Source organism: Delphinapterus leucas, chromosome 16 (assembly GCF_059928025.1).
Source record: "Delphinapterus leucas isolate spDelLeu-1000000601 "Yukka" chromosome 16, BTC_Dleu_Yukka2, whole genome shotgun sequence".
Taxonomy (NCBI): domain Eukaryota; kingdom Metazoa; phylum Chordata; class Mammalia; order Artiodactyla; family Monodontidae; genus Delphinapterus; species Delphinapterus leucas.
Genome location: NC_143144.1, coordinates 70,226,740 through 70,248,480, shown reverse-complemented (window position 1 = coordinate 70,248,480; position 21,741 = coordinate 70,226,740). Strand labels below are relative to the sequence as shown.

Below are 21,741 nucleotides of genomic sequence, written 5' to 3'. Positions count from 1 at the left end.
CCTGTCCTTGGAGAGTGACATCTGCCAGCAAAGCCATTCACGGCTGCCTCAGGAAGATACCACTGCAGAAGGGCGAGCATTGCCCAGCCCCTTGAATTCTAAAAGAAAATCTGTAAGTTCTAAAGAACAAATAACAAAGACAAAGTTCAGGTGATAACTTCTCTTCCACTGGAAGCTCTGAAGAGTCCCAGGAAATGATTTCCTGGGGGTCAAGTTTAATGGGATAACGTGTTGCTCATGATTCTCACAGAAGCTCCGCGGGACACCGGACCATGTGGCTTTAACTGGGAGCCCGGCGCCTCGGGTTCGCGGGACCACCTCCCTCTATACCCTGTCCTGGTAAGCTGGCATTTTTATGGCTATGATAAACCTATCCGTGGTCAGCACACCCAGACATCATGGCACCCGAAGTGACAGCGATGTGACGGGAACTGGGGACCACGGTGGGCACTGCCCTAGCGGGAGGTAAACTTTGGATGGGTGGTTTCAGTTCAGAGTCCGCTCATCTCATACCGTCATTCTGCTCCGAGACCTACCTCCAAACACCAGGGCTCCCCAACCTTTTGTAAGGAATGGCTCCTTTTCATGTCCCTGAAGACTTGAGTGCTGACAGTGAAGTCTGAGGGGGGGTAGAAGTGCTGACAGTCATGTCCCTGAGTGCAGCAAGGGAGGGGGCACTGCTGCCAGGAAGAAAGGGGAACAGAGTGAGGCTCGGGAGGGAGGCGGGGCGCAGTCAGCAAGGCATTCACGGCCCCCAGCCTGACTTCCTGTCCTACCCCCGCTTCTCTACAAACTCCAAGCGGGGAGGATCATGGTTCCCCGCACAAACCCAGACTCTTCCACCTCCCTGCTGGCCAGCGACGTCTTCAACACAACCACCTCTTGGCAGCCTTTCTGATGCATCCCTTCCCGCTGAGCCCACCCTTGCCCGTCGTTCCCCTAGGGACACGCCACTCCTTCCTCTGAGAAGCCCGCTGGCTAGCATTTTCTCTCTCTCAACTTACCTTACGGAATCTTCCATTAGTTTAAACCATGTGATATTGCTGCTGTTCCTACCCTACAAAAATGCAATTGTATAGGGTTCCACGCAATTCTAGAGCTATTTGGGGAGCTGTCTTAATACGTTTCCCTCTGCCAGGCTGCAGTCTTTTTGAGAGCAGCAACTACACTGACATATCTGGACCCCTTGAAAGATCCAGCAGCACACACCCTGAGTGCTCAGGAAGTATGTGCTCTACTGCACTTCAACCCAGCTGGAGCCCTATGATGAGCGCTGCTTCTCTGTTTGGGGTTCTGGACAGGAATGTTCATATTATTCTGCTATTCCTCACAACCACCCTGTGAGGTAGGTACTACTGTCGTGCCCATTTTACAGACAAGGAAACTGACTCAGAGACGTTAAGGAGCATGCCCAAGGTCACACAGCTAGTAAATGGCGAGGGAGGGGGGGACCTGGACCAGGTCTCAGTCAACTCATGGTGGTGCTATGTAGATGCATTTGCCTGTCCAGATGTTGACTATTGCTCTATAAATGGGGTAGAGAATTGAGGGGTGTTAAGAGCGACGTGGGGTCCAAGAAGGGCTATTTCACAACAAGGAAATATCATTGTAATCGTCTTTAAAAAAAAAAAAAGAAAAGATCTATGCCTTTTGTGTTCATTGTAAAGGATTATGTCTTCCTTTACAATGAAGTTTATCTGCCTTGTAAGAAGTTTAAAAACTTCTCCACTCTAGTTTTTAAAAAGTTTTTTGTGAAGGAAAAGCCCATGAACAAATTTTTCACCCTTTTTAATCCCACATAATAGAATTCAGGATTAAGAACATGAGATTGAGCACAATGGCCGATAATTTATGTTCTGATATTCACTGAATAGCAGGATGAGCATAGTGGGTACCAAAGACTCTAGGAGTTAGGGAAGCAATGGAAATACGGACAAATCTACAGAACAGCAGCCACGTTTCTAGAATAACTTACATGGTTCCCATATAACCTGGTCCTCCGATGGGGGAGCTGGGGGCTTATCCAGGTGGATTAAAACCAGCCAAATTGAGAAGAAGCCACATCTCCTGCAAACTGGTGCTACTCTAGGGCCCTTGCTGGTTGCAATTGTCCCCGTGGCTGGGCTTTTAAAGTCACCACTGCTGGGAGCCCCAAGCTCTGCTCCCAGGAAGGGCAGCCGAAGCCCCAGCGGAAGCACTGGTTGCCCATCCCTGGAGGTCTTTGGTCTCCACCCAGGAAGCAGAGCCTCCCACCCTGCATTTCTCCACGGGGCTCGTTTGTAAACAGGAATGTGAGTCACTGGGCAATCATGAGTCCATTTTCAAGATTAGCCCAGCTTGACAACCAAGGTCCTCCTATTCTGCTCTGTCGCAGCCGTGACTCATCTTAACTGCCTCCCACCAAAGGGGCCATGGTTTAGCCCTCCAATTGTTCCTGAAAGGAACCCAGCAATATGGGGGTTTCAATCCTTGTCTGCTTATTTTGTTTCCTAACACAATGCTGAGAGCAAAGAGGCAAGGTTCCCGAGGGCAAGCACCCCAGGAGTTTGTAAAAGAAATGTATCTCAGGTTACCACAGACCACATTCTCTTTATTATCTTCCCATGGCCTTTCCTTAGGGCCTGTACTCCCACAGGGGCTTGCACACAGGCTTGTTATGCTCATGGGCACGTGCGTGCACACACACACGCACGCCTCTGTATAGGATCTAGATACTCTTCCATTCCTGGGAACCTCAGAGCCAATCTGCAGGTCACTCCTACCAATACTGTAGGATCTACCAGCTCTGAAATTTGTGAGATTAACCTTACCCCCATCTTATCCTAGGGGTCTACCCTGCTTTGCTCTTTATTCTAATTTCTTTAATTATTCATTTCTAATCTTTTTACATAATATGAGGTCTTATAAGCCAATTCAAATCTGGGGGCTATAAGATGTCTTATAAACAGATCCAAATGTATATACAAATACCAAATCATTTTGTTCCACGACAAAACTCTAGTTGAGCCTTTCCCTAACAAATCTAAGACTCTTCAACATATCCTAAAGATTATGAAGGCAGATGTCTGCCAAGTTTTCTGCTCAGCATCTATTCATGCTTTTTCCGGTAACAGTGCCCTGAATTACATAGGAGGTACCACCCTAACTCTCAAGCCATATAGTCTGGGTAGAGTGGACCCTACCCCGACCTGCACGGAGGGGTAAGCGTACTCAGTCCAAATGCACTCAGCACATCACACCCCCTTACCCAGCCACTGATTCAGAATTGTGGGCAAGATAAAGTCTCCCTGGACTCAAACCTGCTTCCATGCAATGAAGTCAACCTGGAGGAAAGCAGAGTCAAGAGCTGGAAGGAAATGATGTCCTGGTATATGGGCCCCTGGATCCAGCCACGCTACCTGTATACTTTTCAATTATGGGTCAATACACTCATTTTGCTCAGGCCAGTTTGGGCTGGGTTTGAGGAGAGAGAAGGGCACCCTGACCGGAGAATTCTAGTTGCCTTAGAATGACCTCGATAATCGTCCATCCACACATCAAGCAGTAACGTGGAAAAAACTGGAGACGCTCCAGGAAAAGTAAATGAAGGCCTCGCAAGGTCCATGCTCCAGGCATGATGCGGGGATTATTACAAGGCAATATACTGGAGTAAGTGTCTAGTACTTTTCAAAATAAGAATGAATGTGGCTTGTGGCCAGTCTCTGGGATGGGGGTGGTAGCCTTGAGAAACCACACACCTGCTAGAACTGTCACTCGGCCCTCCTCCTCTAGTGCCTCTGAAGCCACCAGCTACACTGACTGACTCTATTAAGATGTGGTCTCCAGAAGTTGAGGCTGTGCCATGTCAAGACAGTCGGCAGGCAGAGCAGGTAGCAGGTTTCGTTTTCTCTGATGGCTTGGCCCCTGAGGACATGGGGTGTTGACCAGTTCTGGACGTGGCTGCATGGAGCAGAATCAAGGTGTACCACTAAGAAGTTAGAGCACTAGTTGAATATTCTACTATTTGGTTTCTTTATGAGCTTATAGCCGCCTTCAACAGGTGGCTGGGCAATATTCAAATGTTAATGCGACAGAATAGAAACCAAGGAGCCAGAAAGTACAAATTGCTCTGCCAGGAAAAATAAACACAAAAGAAAAGAATATAGGAGGAGCTGAAAAGCATTTAAAACCCAAAACCCTTAAATATACTAAAGCCTCCAGAAATAAAGATTTTCTATGACATTTGTTATTCTGACCAAATTTGGCCAACAGCCAAGAGCTGTTGGGAGAATTCTAAACCCACCTCTTAGGGCAGGAAGAAAAAGGCAAAAGCTTTCAATTTTGTTTCAGTAAAGTTTGGTGTGATTATTAACTTTATATGTCAACTTGACTGGGCCATGGGGTGCCCAGATATTTGGTCAAACATTATTCTGAGCATTTCTGTGTTTTGGATGAGTTAAAATTGGTAGAATGAATGAAACTGAATGCCCTTAGGAATGTGGGTGGGCCTCATCCAATCTGTTGAAGGCCTGAATGGGAACAAAAGGCTGTTCCTCCCCCAAATAAGGGAGAACTCCGCCTGCCCGACTGCCTTTGAGCTGGGACATTGGGGGTTTGGTTTTTTTTTCCTACCTTCGGAATTGGACTAAGACATAGGCTCTTTCTGGGTCTCAAGCCCGCCAGCCTTTGGACCAGAACTAATACCATCAGCTCTTTTGATTCTCAGGCCTCCAGACTTCAACTACAGCTACACCATAAACTCTCCTGGGTCTCCAGCTCACCAACTGCAGTTCTACGGGCTCGTTGGTCTTCATAACTGCATGAGCCAGTTAATGACCATCAATCTCTTTTTCTATTTGTCTATCTATCTCCTATTGGTTCTGTTTCTCTGGAGAGCCCTAATATATTTGGGTTGTGTTTTTATATGTTTTCTCCCCCCAAGCAAGAGGGAAAGGATTATTTGTGGGTCTCTCAAAGATATCAGAATTGTGAAATGGAATGGGTCTTAGAAATCATGGAATTGAATTCCTTATGATTTTTTTAAATCTCTAAGTCTAAGCATAAAACTAGGACCTACCCAGGACTACACAGCTAGAAAAGAACAAACCAAAACCCAGGTTTTAAAAACTAGGAGATAGGGGTTCTATGCATAACATGGACGAGTTTTATTTTGAAACTGCAGCATCTTTGGAGGGATAAGAAATCCATTTGAGAGAAGGACGTGGGCAAGTGCCATTCCACTAAAGAAGCAAACTAGTAAAATGACAATTTTTTAAAAATTGGAGGGAGGGCAAAAACCTCTTATCTCTTTATCATTTACTCACATACACACGCACATGTGTGTACAAACAAGGACACCAAAAACAAATAAGCAACAGCAGCCAGCCAGCCATCTAACCAACCAACCAGAGCCCACACACGTGTACATAACCTTGAAAAGAGATTTCAGATCTTTACAGGTCATGCTGATCTAGCTTTGAGTCCATCAATAATTACCACCTCTGAAGGTAAGTTAACTCTGGTGGGAACTACTTACGTTTGAAATATCTTGCCAAACAACACAGATGCAAAAAAACTGGAATCACGGCTCCAGGCAAGCTACCATTTTTGTCATTAAAGGTGAACCCAGTTTTTCCCCAAAACAGGATACCATCACAGACGTGGCAAATGTGTGCAACATTATTTTTCATGATTATTTTTCCAAAATGTGAGTGACAAGGTGTGAGAGTGTATGTGTGGTGCGTGTGTGTGTACACACTGAACACCTGTGTGCATACAGAGGTAGGCGGGTATCCTCCAATATGGAAGACAGTGGCCTGCAGTCAGGAATGGCAAGTGCCCGGCTCACCTACGGCAGCTCCCTCTTCCCTTACCCGTGTCAATATCACCTGGCCACCCTGCTCAGAGCTGGTATGTGGTGAAACGTAATCATCACCCCTACACTCAAGGGATGTAGAAATAAAGTCTGCCTTGGCCGTTGAGGACCTCATCTTGGTGAGAGAGAGACCAGGATCCAAACAGAATGAACACAGAAGGAGCCGATGTTAAGTCAACCCTTAGCCTAGCCTTTTGCAAAGCACAGTTCACCTCTTCCTCAGTCTCAGCGGAGAGACAGATGTGGGGCCTCACTGTCATTGCCACTTCCCACCAACTAGCTGTGTGCCCTGTACTTCTGGGGCTCAGTTTGTCAAGTCACTTGAGGATGCCAGCTGCTAGATGACTTGTGAGGGCCCTGCTCACCCTCCAGCGTGCTCCAATGCTGCAGGGCGAGCAAAACGCAGAGGCGGGGGATACAATCAAGTCCTCCAATCGCTCTCAGTACAAATCCAACGTGCCTGGATATCTAGACGTGGCCACTACATAAGAGGCGATATTTACTGAAGAAAGTTATATTCAAGGAGAAAAAGCTTTCTTTTACCAGATAAAATATCTACATGGCCAAGGAAAAATATTTTAGCAATAAGGTATAACAAACGGGAATTTGTAGCATCATTTCAAAAGGTGTTTATTAGTTTAAAGAAAATGTTGCCAACTTTTGTTTTCTAGGGGAAAAAAATACTTCTCAAGAAGTTGAAAATAAAACATACTTTTTTATTATGGTATAAACAATGAAGGAAAAGTCATATAAATATCTTTTGAAGAATTGGGGATAAAGTTTTAAAAAAAGTTACTTGAGTAATTTTGAATAAAGGACATGCTTTTATTTTTTAGCTGACATCAACACTAAATTAACTGACTTAATTGACTAAATTATTAGTTAAGTCAAATTAACTAAATTAATTGACTTTAAGTGAAGGCAAGGCTTTCTGGGATGGTGATAATGTGAAATAGCTAACCTTAATATGGGAATTTAGCTAAGGCATGCAAAAAATAAATGAAGTTCTAATAGACATCGCTGGAACACTAAACGAAATCCTTTCTATGGCCAACCTAATTCCTTGGACACCCATACACTAGCAGAGCACCAGTGCATCTTTCCCATCTGTTTCCTCAGACAGTGATGAGGTTCCGTGGTGACCTCGAGCAGGCAGAAAAGTGAAGCTTTTCCCTGCAATCTCCATCTCCGTTATTTGCATATGGAACTGAGAGATTAACAGTGTAATCTTTCCAGACAAGCAAAATGCCAGCAAGCTCATGAGAAACCATATGCTCATCCATTACTTCGAGAGAACAGGAGCTGATTCACACGTGTGGGCAGAGGACCCCTATGGAAGAATTGGAGGCAGAAGCTCAGGTCCACTGCGAATCCAGCTAATAAATAAATGTAATATCGTGCTGTTAATGAGATTTTTGCTAAAGGATAGCTCCTCCTCCCAGGAAAGCCTCCGGGAAGGGATGTGGGTCCATATGATGCCCCTGGGGGCCATGAACAGCACTGCGCGGAATCAAGGGACCAAGAGGGGGAGACAGTCTGATTGGGACTGGTGATGTCTACTTGGTAATCCTCTCTTTAAAAGCCAACATATCGCCTACAAAAAGATAAAAAAAAAAAAAAAGCACCCAGAAATGGAGCTGAGAGGTTGTAAAGACAACACAGAGACCAGGTGTGGCTGGGGAGCTAGTTACTACTCAGGAAATTTAGAGTGCTTTGCTCTGAAAAAGCAAGCAGCGGAGATCAACAGCACCCTCCTCTCGGATCAATGGGGACCAAATGTTTTAAAATGCAAATAACAGGTTTCTAGACAAACCCTGGAACTTCTCCTGGAAATGTTTTTATAATTCACATCTTGTTAGCCACAGGAGCCCCAATTAAATGCCTTCTCTTCTCATTTCTACTCACCAATTACTAGCATTAGATAATAACATACTATTTTCTGCTAATATGTTTCCTGACAACATCAAACTCCAGAGGGTCTTCATGGTGCAGTAATGTGCAAATGACGGCTGACAAGCAAATGTTATTTAAACCTTCTCAGCGTTTATGAAAAAAACAAACATTTTGGCTGAAATGCATTATACTAATGGCGTAAAAACTTACTGAATTGAAATAATTTGGAAAAAAAGTTCTCCACAAACATCATGAAAGAGGGAATCACACTGCAAGGATATAAGGTTATAAATATTCAAAAACAATGGACAATATGTGGAACCTAGAAAAATGGTACAGATGAACCGGTTTGCATGGCAGAAATAGGGACACAGATGTAGAGAACAAACGTATGGACACCAAGGGGGGAAAGCGGCGAAGGGGGAGGGGGGGATGAATTGGGAGATTGAGATTGACATATATACACCAATATGTATAAGAACCTGCCGTATAAAAAAATAAAATAAAATTCAAAAAAACAATGGATGCCCACAGGCAGGACCACTCTTGACACCATCTCATTCAGAACGGGAAGGTACATAAGAATTTGGGGAGAGGCTTGCCAGCTCCATTCTCTAGCATCCCTGGTTCCAGAATGACAGTCATCCCCCAGCTGTCGTCCCCAGAAAGAATCACACTATTGCTAATTTCATAACTTGAGCGGCCACCACTATTGTCAGTGGGCACACACCTGGGACACCATAATGGGTCCTGCCTGGACTGGGGTGATGAATTCTCTCAGGACTATGGTATTCGGGGTTTCTCAGTTTGAAAGGGAGAGTTGGAGCCACAGGATAAAAGGATAAGGGGATGAGACAAATTATCCCATGCCACCCAAGTTGTTGGCTATTCTTCTACCCCGAATATTTATATTTTTAATAAAGAGAACCTTGAGAGAGAAAAAAAATCCTAAATTGTGCGTGTGTGCGTGTGTGTGTGTGTGTGTGTGTAGAAGGCAACAGAGACAGTACACCCATGAGCTGAAGGAGTCAATCCCATCTTGCTCCCATTTCTTCTCACCACTAAATGGATGGGCCCTGCTCAAGTGTAGTCAAGCCCAGAAAAATCACTCACATATTCTCACTGAGATGGCTCTGAGAGAACACCTAGTTTTCAGAGTTCCCTTAAAGATTGTTCCGGTTTCTTGGAGTGAAAATCATCTTCATATGGCTCCCATGTGCAGCCAATAAAGAAAAAAACTCACGTGTGCCCTGAAAAGTTTCCCCTCAAAGTACTTAAGGGACATGAATGCCAAAGACAGTCCTGGAGGGTAGTGATCGGAACTGATGAGCAAGCGGCTGGCCCAGGCTGGGCCCACCACCCTGAACAGAGAAATTCCACCTTCGGTCACATCAAATCAACCACAGTGCAGACGCGAGCCAGTGCAGCAAATCCGGACAAGATGAATTTTCCTATCTCCAGAGTGTAAACATACCTGGGCTTCTTAATATTTACAGCAGGTAAAACTAACAAACCAAAGCAGTAACAAACAAGCAAACCAAATATAAAACAAAAAGACTCCCTAGACCTCTTCTAATCACAATCTTTGGTAGATGCCATTTGAGTCATTACCACCTGAGGAGAAAATAAAGAAAAAGGAGATAGCAGCTATCAGGAACAAGTTTGAGTCACTGGAGATAAAGTCTCAATCCTTGGTCAACATACAGAAAAACTTACTAGCAATAGTTACTACTTTCATAGATTAAACGCATTCAGTGCCTCCAGGAGACCCAAACTCTGAAGTCGTCTTTATCCAATGTTTCGTTCCAAGTAGAGTCTGAGGAGGTTAAGTATGTCTTCAAATACGCAGACCACTCACAGACTTGGAAATCTTTGCCTTGTAACAGTATTTATCATAAGAGCACTTAACATCCGATAAAAAAGGAAAGGGATACTTTCAACAATTAAATACGGTCTAGATTAATATTTTTTAAATTCTGAAGTTTACCATCAACTGATAAATGGATCAATAAAATGTGATCTATCCACACAATGGAATATTATTTGGCTATTAAAAAAGTAATGAAATAGTGACAGATGCCACAACATGGATGAATCTTGAAAACACTAAGTGAAAGAAGCCAGTCCCCAAAGACCACATATTGTATGATTCCACATACGCAAAATGTCTAGAATAGACAAATCCACAGAGACAGAGAATAGATGGGGAAAGGGGGATGAGTTGGGGGAAATGGGGAGTGACAGCTAATGGGTATGGAGTTTCTTCTGGAGGTGATAAAATGTTCTAAACTTGATTGTGGTGATGGTTGCAACTCTGCAAATACACTAAAAATCATTAACGTGTACACTTTAAATGGGTGAACTGTATAGTACGTGAATAAACTAATTTATAAAAATTCTGAAATTTCAATTGGCCTAACCACCATGATCGTATCTCTAACTGCTTTCTATTTGAATTCTGAGCACATTTTATTTGAAATGAATACACAACTCTGGGAAACAGGCAGGATAAGAATTATCATTCCCATTTCACAGGAAGCAGAGGTCCAGAGAGCTTCTGTTTTCTTTCCACTGACTGGCTAGGTTTCCACAGGGCACAAGGAGGAGTGTGAATTATGGAGAAGTCATAGGTCTTACCGTTCCCCAAATCAGGGAGGGATTAATATCCAGCTCTTGCCAGATGTCTAGAAATCTATATGGTTCGGTCATGCAGACATGCTACTGAACAAAAGACACTGAAAAATGGCACTTGGATTACTGGAATGCAACTCTCAATAGCATGAAATTCAGGTTAAACAATTTAGCTAAAAAAGCAGGGCAGGAGGAGGAGTCATCTCGAGTCGGTATCTGGTGGGGTGAAAATATACCCAATTAGATGTGGCCATATAATTTTCACATCAAACATCTTGTGGTCCCAAAGGCAACTAATGGCACGGCTTGCTGTGGATTTTCCCAAGTTTTCAAAAGCAATGACAGCCCTCTTTGACAACGCCATTCAACATAACAGAAGGTTAAAGTGGGAACCACAAACACTTGCTTTTCTTAATTTACACCTTTCATTTACTTCCCCAGAAATGTCATGGAGGAGCCATGAAATTTATGATGTACTGTTCATACATCATATGTACGGTTCCTTTTAAGAATAGGCTTTAGAAAGCAGAATGTGAACTCTAGAAGGTAATCTGGAGCTATACCTTAAAAAAAAAAAAAAAAACTTTTAGTATTCCAGGAGAAACAAGATGATTTGGTTGGGTCTTGCACTTAAATTTTAAAAAAAAGCGGGGGGGGGGGTGGAGAGAAAATATTAGGTGAGTGGGAAACTAGCGGGTTTTGACAAATGCAAATATAATGACTTCACATCATCCATTCTACTAACCAGGTACCATCAAAACCCGTTGCTGGAGCACAGCAAACAAAACACAGCTCACAGGGGCTTTTCTCTGCATCACAGACTTTTGGAAGCATGAGAAGCTACTAACTTTTAAATCATCATGTTTGTGTAGTTTAAACCATTTCTTTTTTTCTTTATTTTTTTTTTGAAAAATACTCTAATAAACCACTAAGGTATTTTTTAAGTACATAAAGTCATTGGCCAAAAATAAAAAAGACAACTTAAAACACACATTGGCAAATTGGGATGTCATTCATTTTAAAATATTCTTTCTTAGACCTTAGTCTGTTCTTTAGTTTCAGGAGTAACAGAGGGATGGTTGCTCAATAAACACTCACGTTAAAGCAGGACTTCTCAACCTCAGCCCTACTGACATTTTGATAATTCTCTGTGATGCGGAGAGGGTGGGGGGGGTGGGAGGCTGCCCTAGCAGTACCTCTGGCCTCTACCCACTAGATGACAGTAGCATCCCCTGCCCAGCTGCGACAACCAAAAATGCATCCAGACGTTGCCAAACGTCTCCTGGAGAGCAAAATCACCCCAGCTGAGAACCAATGAGTTAAAGATAACTGGCCTGAAAATTCTCCTATGACATGGACGGATGCAGAGGCCCTAGCTTGAAAAGGTACCCAGATCACAGCAGCAGCCGGCAGCAACAACAAAATCAGCCAACTTTCATCCAAATCCTCCAACAGCGATCAGTTTCGGAAACCCAGAAAAATATGATGATACTGTAAACATCCCCCTGAGCCTCCCCAGTGACTAGTGTGTAGCCTTCAACTGTGTGCCAAGGTCCCATAGTGCCCTGCAACTCTTTTAAGCGTCCCTAATACTGTCATTCACAAATGAAGTGACAGTACTAGCAAGATTAGTATGTGTCTAAAGGTGGGGTGGGCATGGTCCCCAGTATGTTTTGGTCTCTTACCACAGAGCTGTAGAAATCTGCTGATCTATAATAGATACCCCAGTTGCTCAAGAAAACCCAAACTACTCCCTCTTCAGAGTGGGGGGAGTCTATTGGTAGCCAGACGGCAAAACAATGAGATTTTTATCTCTGATCTCCTTAATGAAAGAATCCAAAGAACAAAATACAAAATGGAGCCCAAGTCTAATTCATAAATCCAGAAGGTTCTGCATAAAGTGAGTCTGAGGATCTACGAGATCCCAGAGGATGTTTGTGCTCAAGCAAGAGACGGGCAGCATCAACACCCTCACGGACCTCTGGTGGACTAGTCGGCCTGCCGACGGTCCTCGAAACCGCCACGGGAAAGCATTACTCTGCTCACCAGCCACGGGCACAAGAGGTCACAGCAGTGCCAGAGGCAGGGGGGCCAAACCCCAGACCCATCTCAAGACCCCGGTGCCTCCTGTCCAGAGTGGAGAAATGCTGCGATGCATCACCATTCCCGGGGTGTGGTTTGTTTTCTGGATGCCGTGCCAGCAACTCCCGCTGGGAGCCATCCAGGCCACGGGGATGGGCGGCAGTCTGGCTAAGTGACTCACGCCGAGGCCAACAGGTTGGAAAGGCTTGCAAGAATAAAAATGGGAGTGGGAAGCAGCTCCGCAGGGAAGAGTCCAGAACATCCTGTGACCCATTTAAATCCAAACCCTCTGGTGATCATCAAAAGCTAGGTTTTCAGGGTTGACACTCACCCAATGACAACTCGATGGTTCTTTCTCTACAGACCCCGAGCAGGAAGGGGGCCCAGGAACTCTGCCTGCTGTCCGAGTTCTAGACTGGAAAGACACCTGCTTGAAAGACAGAGAGATCCACCCAGGTGCAGTGGGTGCGCGCCGCTCTCTCCAATCTCACGCCAGGCCACCCGGCTCTGCCCTATGGAAACACAGCCAGTCTCTGGCATCCTGGTGGCCTCGTGGACATGAGCGGTGTAGTGACTCTAGTTCAGCATCCAGGTTCATCACTCAGCACTTAGCACCTGAATTCATTAGGCCGCCTCGAGAAGCCTGGTCTCCGCGTTTTTATCTAAGACACCAGAAACATCTCAGACCCAGTGCCAACCCCCATATCATTACCACGATGTATGCAGGGAAGCACCCTGCATCTTCTTTCTCTTCGTCCCAAAAGGCAGACAAGAGGGCTTCCCTGGTGGCGCAGTGTTTGAGAGTCCGTGGCCGATGCAGGGGACGCGGGTTCGTGCCCCGGTCCGGGAGGATCCCACATGCCGCGGAGCGGCTGGGCCCGTGAGCCACGGCCGCTGAGCCTGCGCATCCGGAGCCTGTGCTCCGCAGCGGGAGAGGCCACAACAGTGAGAGGCCCGCGTACCGCAAAAAAAAAAAAAAGGCAGACAAGAAACAAGAGCTAGCCAGAGATCAAGGCAAGAACCAAGCTATGAGCTCCCACCAAGTCACCGCAAATAAAACTTTCTGTTTCCACTGCCAGTCTTCCAAGCGTGAATAACATGGGTATCGGCTCCTCTCATTTAAATAGTGTATAAGCGAGCGCGTCATCTGGAAGGCACTTTCCCCAGTTATTAACAGCAAGCTGTCTGAACAGCCACTCTCCCTGGGGCGCGAGACTGAAGATGGGGCGTCCTGACTCTGCTTCCTCCGGCACCCACAGAGCCCCAGGCCGGCCCCCGACCCAGAGGAGCCCAATCATCTGGGATGGGATGGCAGTCTTCCGGGGATCCGCACCAGTGTGACCTGCCTGAAAGGCTTTGCACCATCCCCGCTGTCGGGGTCGCTGACGTCCCGGGCTGCCGAGGACAAATCTCCGTGGCAGCCTCTGCCGTCTCGGGCTCAGCTTCGGTTTCAGCTCGGGCACCGACAAGGTTTGGACCCGTGCCCAGTCCCAACACTGATAACATTCCTTGCAGCTGCCCCACCGGGAACAGAAAAGGTAAAAGATTCCTCCCTCCGATGTGTGAACCAGGGGAGAAAAGCTGGGGCGGGGGTGAGGGGGGGCCTGGGGGTGAGAATACAGAAAAGGAAAGGTTTCCTGAAACTCCCCTGGAGCCCCTCTTAGCACCAAGGGAACCGGTACCCTATCTCCACGTCTGTTCCAACATCACAAAATACAGATACTCAAGCTTCTGCGGCCCAGTGTACCCTCAAAGCAGGAATTCCCCCTGGAGGTGAAGTTGAGGGAGACAGCGTTTAACCCTCTCCCCACCAACACTGGAGTCGCCACCAGGCAATAAGAGGGAGGAATCCATGGGTCCCGGGTCCAGAACTAACCCACCAAGCGTTCCACTACTAATATTCCAGCATGCTCGTCTGTACTCACGACGACCTCTCGGGTGTTTCTATCTTCCGGCTTCTTGTAGCAAATAGGGTAGTGAGGCAGAGTTGAGGGAAGCAAAAGGACACTGACCTCCATAAGGCTGAGGCCAAGAGGCCACCTTGGGCAAGTTTCCATCATAAGTCCCTCACTTTACTAAGTGAAAGGAACCAGACCACGAGGTGTATGATTCCATTTATACAATATGTCCAGAATAGGCAAATCCATAGAGACAAAAAATACAGTAGTAGTTGCCTAGGACTGGGAGGAATTGGGGGAAATGGGGAGCGGCTGCCCATGGGGACAGGGGTTCTGGAGGGAGGTGATGAAAATATTCTGAAACTGATCGTGGTGATGGCAGCAAACTCTGAATATACTACGACCATTGAACTGTACACTTTCAATGGGTGAACTGTATGGTATGTGAATTATTTCTCAATAAAACTATCGTTAAAACAAAAAGTTTAGCCATCGCAAACATGGAGCTTTCACCCTCTTCTGGTTGAGTCAGCTTTAAATGGTGTCTCCTGGACTAAAAGTAAAGATAATCTGGAAGGTCCTTAGAAAGTATCTGGATAAGCTATTAACCTGCTTGAGACTCAAGCTACTGGTACGGAGCTAACAATGTTATCTACCTTAAAATGTCACAAGGGTTCAATTCCAAGGGGAGGTAAAGAGGTTGGCACAGTGCCCCGGACATGACAGACGCTCTATAGAACGCACCTGTTTTGCATACCCTCCTGCAGGAGGTCTCAGAGAGAAAGGCCAGGTTCTAGAGAGAAGGACTGGCAGCCATCTTTGCCTCAACCCTGTTGCTTTTTTCAGCATTCTTTCCTCACCTGCCATATTAAGAGTGTGACCAACTTAAAAAGCAATTAATAATAAATGTCAAAGTCTGGGAACTCTGTGAAAGCTGTATCTGCAATGGCAGATCCTAAAAATATACTGCATACCCATTCCTACAGGGCTCTCCTTTGCCAGAGGGTCTTGCCCCTATTCAGCAGATGGGACACAGCAAAGAGCACAGGGAATATGCCCAGGATTACATTGGATTCTACAGAAGGAGGTGTCATGACCAGTTCTTAGCTCCAAATAGGCTAACCTCTATGATCACCTTTACAAGCGAAGGCAGAAAACTAATGAAGAGCATCTAGTGGATACCAGAAAAAAAGCTTAGAACTTCACAACACCTGTTTAACGCAAAATTCAATAATTAATTATTTTTAGAAGATGTTGGGGGTAGGAGTTTATTTATTTATTTATTTTTGGCTGTGTTGGGTCTTTGTTTCTGTGCGAGGGCTTTCTCTAGTTGTGGCAAGCGGGGGCCACTCTTCTTCGCGGTGCGCGGGCCTCTCACTATCGCGGCCTCTCTTGGTGCGGAGCACGGGCTCCAGACGCGGCAGGCTCAGTAGTTGTGGCGCACGGACCTAGTTGCTCCACAGCATGTGGGATCCTCCCAGACCAGGGCTCGAACCCGTGTCCCCTGCATTAGCAGGCAGATTCTCAACCACTGCGCCACCAGGGAAGCCCCTAATTAATTTTTTCAGACTGACTCCAGCTAATTCCCCCAGGGAATCACCCTAACACCAGCCAGTCATGTGACCCAATGGGAGCCTCCATCTTCTTACTTGATCCCCCCTTCCCAGCCTCACTGATTGGTCCGAACTGGGGCAAGAATCCCACCAATGAAAGCCTGCGACACTACTCATCCTCCAGGACTTCCCACCGAAGCTCTGCAGTAGGAGGAAACGAAGACACCATAGAGAGGACACACTCAAAGGGCCGATGTGCCCCCACGGGACAGCATTTCAGTTGTCCCTTTAGCAAGCTCTACCTCTGCCATTCCCAAAAGTTAGTTATGGGAATCAAAGAACTCCCCTTTTCCTTGTTTAAACTTGTTCCGGTTGGGTTTCTGATACCTGTCACTACAGAGTTCCATTAAAGGAGTTTTGTGGGGTGTTTTAATGTTCTATACAAAGGGGGAGGGCATTCCAGATTAGGTAACTTTGCTCTAACACACAGGTAATAAGGAATGGTGCCCAACACCTTGGCCGGCCCATCTAGCTCCAAAACCTTGGCCGGTCCATTCCACTACACCATACCAACCCACCACTCCTACTAAAATCCTATACCCTAAACAGGACCCCAGGGCATTTGGTGAGGCCCTTAGTTTGCCCTTAGAGTTTTCACAGAGGTTGTCTCCAAAATACATATGTGCATACTCAAACAAGTCACCAGCAAACACAGAAGGCCCCTTCTCCCAAGTAAGCGCCAAAATGATTAAACGTGGACTTCTCCAGGTCTGTGTGTTTGTGTGTAACATTGTGTGTGTGTGTGTGTGTGTGTGTGTATGGTCCATCTCACACACCCCACACAGCACCGTTCTACTACTAGATGTGATGGAACACAGGACTTCTACATTGTGGAAGTGAATATTCAAAGACAAGGAAGATATCTGTAGAATTAGTGCTTAGAACCTAAAGTTGGAAATTAGCAAGTGGAGCTCCCCAGCACAAAAGGCTCCACCAGTGTTTGAGTGAACAAAGTGTTTGAATGCCCTGAGTGAACACGCTAAGCACCCAGTGTATACGCAGTCCCCAAACAAGCAGAAGACCAGATGGGTCTACTTCTTTAGACACGTCCCAATTCCATTTCTGAATAACGTCCGAGTGTTTGCGGTTGTTCGCACGGCCCCAGCACATACTCCTGGAAGGCTTCTGTGACTTAGTCTGGCAGAAAGAAACAGGCTCCCGTTACAGACACACTTCTCCCTCTGAGCTAGACACACCATCGTGCCCACCACACCCACCATCCGCCCCTGAGGAGGTCCACCCCACCGTGGGCTGCACCCCACCGTGTGCAAGCCCCTCTCTGATAACTGGACTGGAGACAGCATGTTACCCAAGGACAGCCAAGGCTGGACAGTGGCCATCAACAGGCACAGACACCCCAGCCAAACAAGGGGCAGGGAACAAAATTCTCCCTCTTGGTTTTTTAGGGTTTTGGTTTACTTAATCGGGAACTCAGAATAAACTGGGACATAGAGAATAAGTCCATGAGCTGAAAGGGCCGAGGTGGAACGTGAGTGTGGAAGTGAGGAGAACAGGGGACTCAGGCAGAGAGCATGAGGGTACAGAGAGAAAGTGGCCTGCAGACTGGGAAGGGTTAAGAGATGATACACAAAGATGAGAGGAGACAGGCCAAGGGCTAAGTAACATCTCGGCGTGGAGCAACTCCTGCCCTGCCGTCCCTCCAGCAGCCTGGGGTTGGAAGCAGTCCCCCAGTCCCAGGACCAACGGCCAGCGGCCCCGCTCCAGCTGTTGAATTCCTGTCCGTGTCTCCAGGAAGCCAAACCACCACAGCAGTATCTCTTCTTCCCGATTCTCCTGTGTAGCCTTAAAATAAACCCCGCAAGATTCACAGGAACCGAACTGCATGCTTTGTTCCCCAAGCCCACATCCTCCCCGCTTTCCAAGAATCCTGGACCACTCAGAAGGGCTTCTGGGTCATCACCATTCAGCTGGGCCCATTTTTACCCAAATAAATAATCTTGTTCACTGTCAACAGTGCGCAAGAGTGTACAGAGCAGAGGGGCCGTGAAAACCCTGTACACAAAAAATCGTCATATTTTGTTCAAAATGGGAAGTTGGTGTAAGCTTCATGAGTCATTTTTTTTTAAAGGGGAGTTAAGTCTACACTGTTCCCACGTGTCATAAATGGTCTCCCAGGACTGTTATCTCCTCAGCAGGTTTAATAAGGCACTTAAGACTTAACAAAATACTAACTTTCTAAAAGGGACTTCAGAGTTTAACTGAAGTCCATAAAGTTATACCAAATGCCATGGAGGAAGACATGTCCCCAGTTAGAGGTTCTGCGGCCTCTCCCGTTGCGGAGCACAGGCTCCGGACGTGCAGGCTCAGCGGCCATGGCTCACGGGCCCAGCCGCTCCACGGCACGTGGGATCTTCCCGGACCGGGGCACGAACCCGTGTCCCCTGCATCGGCAGGCGGACTCTCAACCACTGCGTCACCAGGGAAGCCCCCAGTTAGAGGTTTTTAAAGGGTACCCAAAGATGAAAGAGTGAAGAACAATTTAAGGAGAATCCTAGCCCTCCAAGATTATAAGGCTCTGTCCACTGACCCTATTTTCCATTTTACAGTCACAGCAGAGGCAGAGATCATTGAATCACTAAGTTTCCAAGCTATAAAGGACCCAAAAAAACCCCAATCATACATAACCCCTATTATCTTTTTTAAAATCTATGAAATAAAACATGCCAAGACTTGCCCAGGGTCACACGGCAAGTTTCTGACAGGAGTAACAAAGGACTCAGGCTCCCTGGGTCTGAGCCCAGGCCTCATTCCCTTCTGGCCTGGAATTTAATTTTCAACACATTTAAAGTTTCTGTGAAATCTAAACATAATTACATCAAAAGTCTAGCACTACTTATGAAATCTAACAGAAAAATATATTGCCTCTCAGAAGCTTCACCAAAGAAGCTTGGCAACAGAGAAAAATTATGGCCAAGTATTTCGGAGGGGGGGTGGGGGGTACATAGAGGTTTGTGGATAATAAAATCACTTCCAACCCAAACTGACCCACATTTAGAAGTCCAGATCCAGTTAATCTGACATCAGTCAATTCTGTGCTGCAGTCCAAGCATTTGAAAATTTACTTTGGGCTGAGTATCACCAGAAGGTTCTTCCTGCCACTGGTCTGCAGTTCATTTCTTTGTAGGACAACCTCAACATCCAGGACTCCAGTCCTTCTGGAGCTCATCCTACAGGCTCTTAACTGGTAGATTTAGTTCAAGGTCCTCAAAGTATACATCACTGTCCAATTCACATAGTATGTTCATAACTGTGGGCTTTTATGTTGATTTATTCAAAACCGCTCGTGGCAGAAACACATACTCTTTGGGCCGTTCTTCCACCGTATGTTCAAATGCATCACATTTACAGTAAGGTTAATGCGAGGTGCCCATTCTTCCCGAGAATACAGAAGAACGGTAATACATTAAATTCTCAAATATCGCCTTCTGATAAAGCGTCTGTAATCATTGTTCCCATTGCTGCTTCAGCCCAACCCTTCCAACGGGGAGACGGGCTACGGAGAGGTTGGAATGTGGACATATTTTCAATGGTGTGCTGATGGAGAAGCAAGCTTTGCACAGCAGCCCAGATTCATCATCTATCAATACTAGCACCTCCCTTTAATGGTCAAAAACAAGGTGAAAACTTGGAATTGCAGAATCTTCATTAACAGAAGCCTGTAAAATTGGTCCACGTGATCTTCTAAGTGCTGATCTTTGGCCGATCCTGTCTCAAGATTCTGATTTGCTTTTATTCTTTCAACGCAGCTTAAAAACCTGATCCCTAGGGGCTTCCCTGGTGGCGCAGTGGTTGAGAATCCACCTGCCAATGCAGGGAACACGGGTTGGAGCCCTGGTCCAGGAAGATTCCCACATGCCACGGAGCAACTAAGCCCGTGCGCCCTAGAGCCCGCGAGCTACAACTAATGAAGCCCGTGTGCCTAGAGCCCCTGCTTCACAACAAGAGAAGCCACTGCAATGAGTAGCCCCCGCTCACCACAACTAGAGAAAGCCCGTACACAGCAACGAAGACCCAACACTGCCAAAAATAAATAAATTAATTATTTAATTAAAACAAAACAAAACAAAAAACCTGGTCCATACAAATCCTACACCTTTACATGATTGGAAGTGGGTCTGGAAGTTTCTTACGTAGCATTCTTTTGAAATTTAGAGTTCCAAACTGCCCAGCTTTCATTCAGATTATAAACGAACACAGGCATAGCTTCTCCATCCTAAGATTCACACTGTTCCTCCATGTGGACATTTCTGAAATTTAGATGCATGAGATAGGTACAGAAATTTAACACAGTAGTGTTTCTTTACTCCCTGAAAATGTGTTATTAGATTAAAGGCATATCTTACAACTGTTAGTGTATTCGATTTAGAAAACACGGTACTGCCAACAGTCATTGTCATGCATTTCTCTGGCAGGTTCTTGCCTTCACACACAGACACAAACCAAATAATAAGAACTGACATAGCTTTACTTTGATGCAAAAGACTTATCTGCAAAGCCCTCCAAGTATTAGTAGCACCCCCCTCCTAAACATTGGACAAAGCAACATATCCTGTTTGAAAAGCTGTTTCTCTACCAGACCACCTGACTCACAACACCTCTCATTCCTGACTACAATCCGAGAGGGAGACAGTTATTATTTTCCTCACTTTACTGATAAGGACACAGATTGGGAACTTCCCAAGCTGACAGAGTGAGGAGCCCGCGGGTCAGGGTGAAAACCAAAGGGTGTCCATCTCCAAAGCCAGTGCTCTTAACCGCTAGGCTCCACAGCCCTGCCCCTTCAGAAGCCATGCTTATCCCCCTTCTTTACAGACGAATAAGCTGAGGCTCCATACTAAGCCATCAAGATGAAGATAACGTAACTGCAAGTGGAGAGGCCGGGCAGTAGGAGCCAGATACTGTGTGACTTTGGAGGCAGGAAGTACTTTTTCCAATGCACTAGGCAAAAAGTACAGGATGGTCCCAAATGGCACCCTTAAGATAATGAATGAATGAACAAATCAATGAATACGTGTGTCCTTTACTTTGCATACCTGAGTATTTGGGATAAAGTTTCCACTTATATGAATGGATCTATGGATGCCTTCTCGTCTTTGCCCTTGACCCCACCCGAAATGTTTCCCAAATGTTTGGATATTACATTCCATACTTCTAAACAAGAGGCTACTTTCCCCACATTCAAAACAGGCCTTCTGCCAACCCATGAGATTGCCGGCCTGGTAAACAGCCCTCACACTGGCCACACTAACAACCTGCCTTACTCTGGGTTCCAGAAGGAGTAGGTGGTACCAAAGAGAATGCAGCCTCTGGGAGCTGGAGCCCTGCCTGACCCAACTTCCTGGCTTATAAATTCAATGAGAGGCAGGTCAGGGAACCTGGCTACACTTACTTTTCTCTCTGGAGAATGGGATAACCTGTGCATCATTTACTCAAAGCCTTCTTGTCACTGGATGAGTATGTGGGGAAACATTATTTAGATGAGTATTATTTAGATGAACAGTTATTAGCAGTAACAATAGCAGTAAACAAGTTCAATTGCACCGCCCACTACTCAACAAATTCTGGCGAGACACTTATTTATACTTCAGCTGAAAATCTATGAGCCTGCCTAGAGAGGGGACGAAATTTCACTTGAGGGAATGACAGAATATTTTCCCAGGCCCTCGGCTGCTTCATTAATGCTTGCCTTATTTGGGGAAAAAGAAAAACTGGCTGAGGCATCCGTGGTAGTTTTACATGCCGTGAACTG

At 45.9% G+C, this 21,741-nt stretch overlaps 1 protein-coding gene across 27 annotated transcripts in view; it reads right to left on the bottom strand.

The window, feature by feature from the left end:
- TCF7L2 (transcription factor 7 like 2) overlaps positions 1-21,741 on the bottom strand; it is a 197,811-nt gene that overhangs the window by 72,547 nt on the left and 103,523 nt on the right. For 8 of the 27 annotated variants that reach the window (XM_089898188.1, XM_022568725.3, XM_022568733.3 and 5 more), the window contains one exon: positions 537-680. The exons of 17 other annotated variants lie outside the window; for them this stretch is intronic. In XM_089898188.1, the coding sequence (XP_089754314.1) occupies positions 537-680 (144 nt within the window). The remainder of the gene's footprint in view (positions 1-536; positions 681-21,741) is intronic. 2 more of the 27 variants (XM_089898187.1, XM_022568753.3) reach the window with 1 other exon arrangement.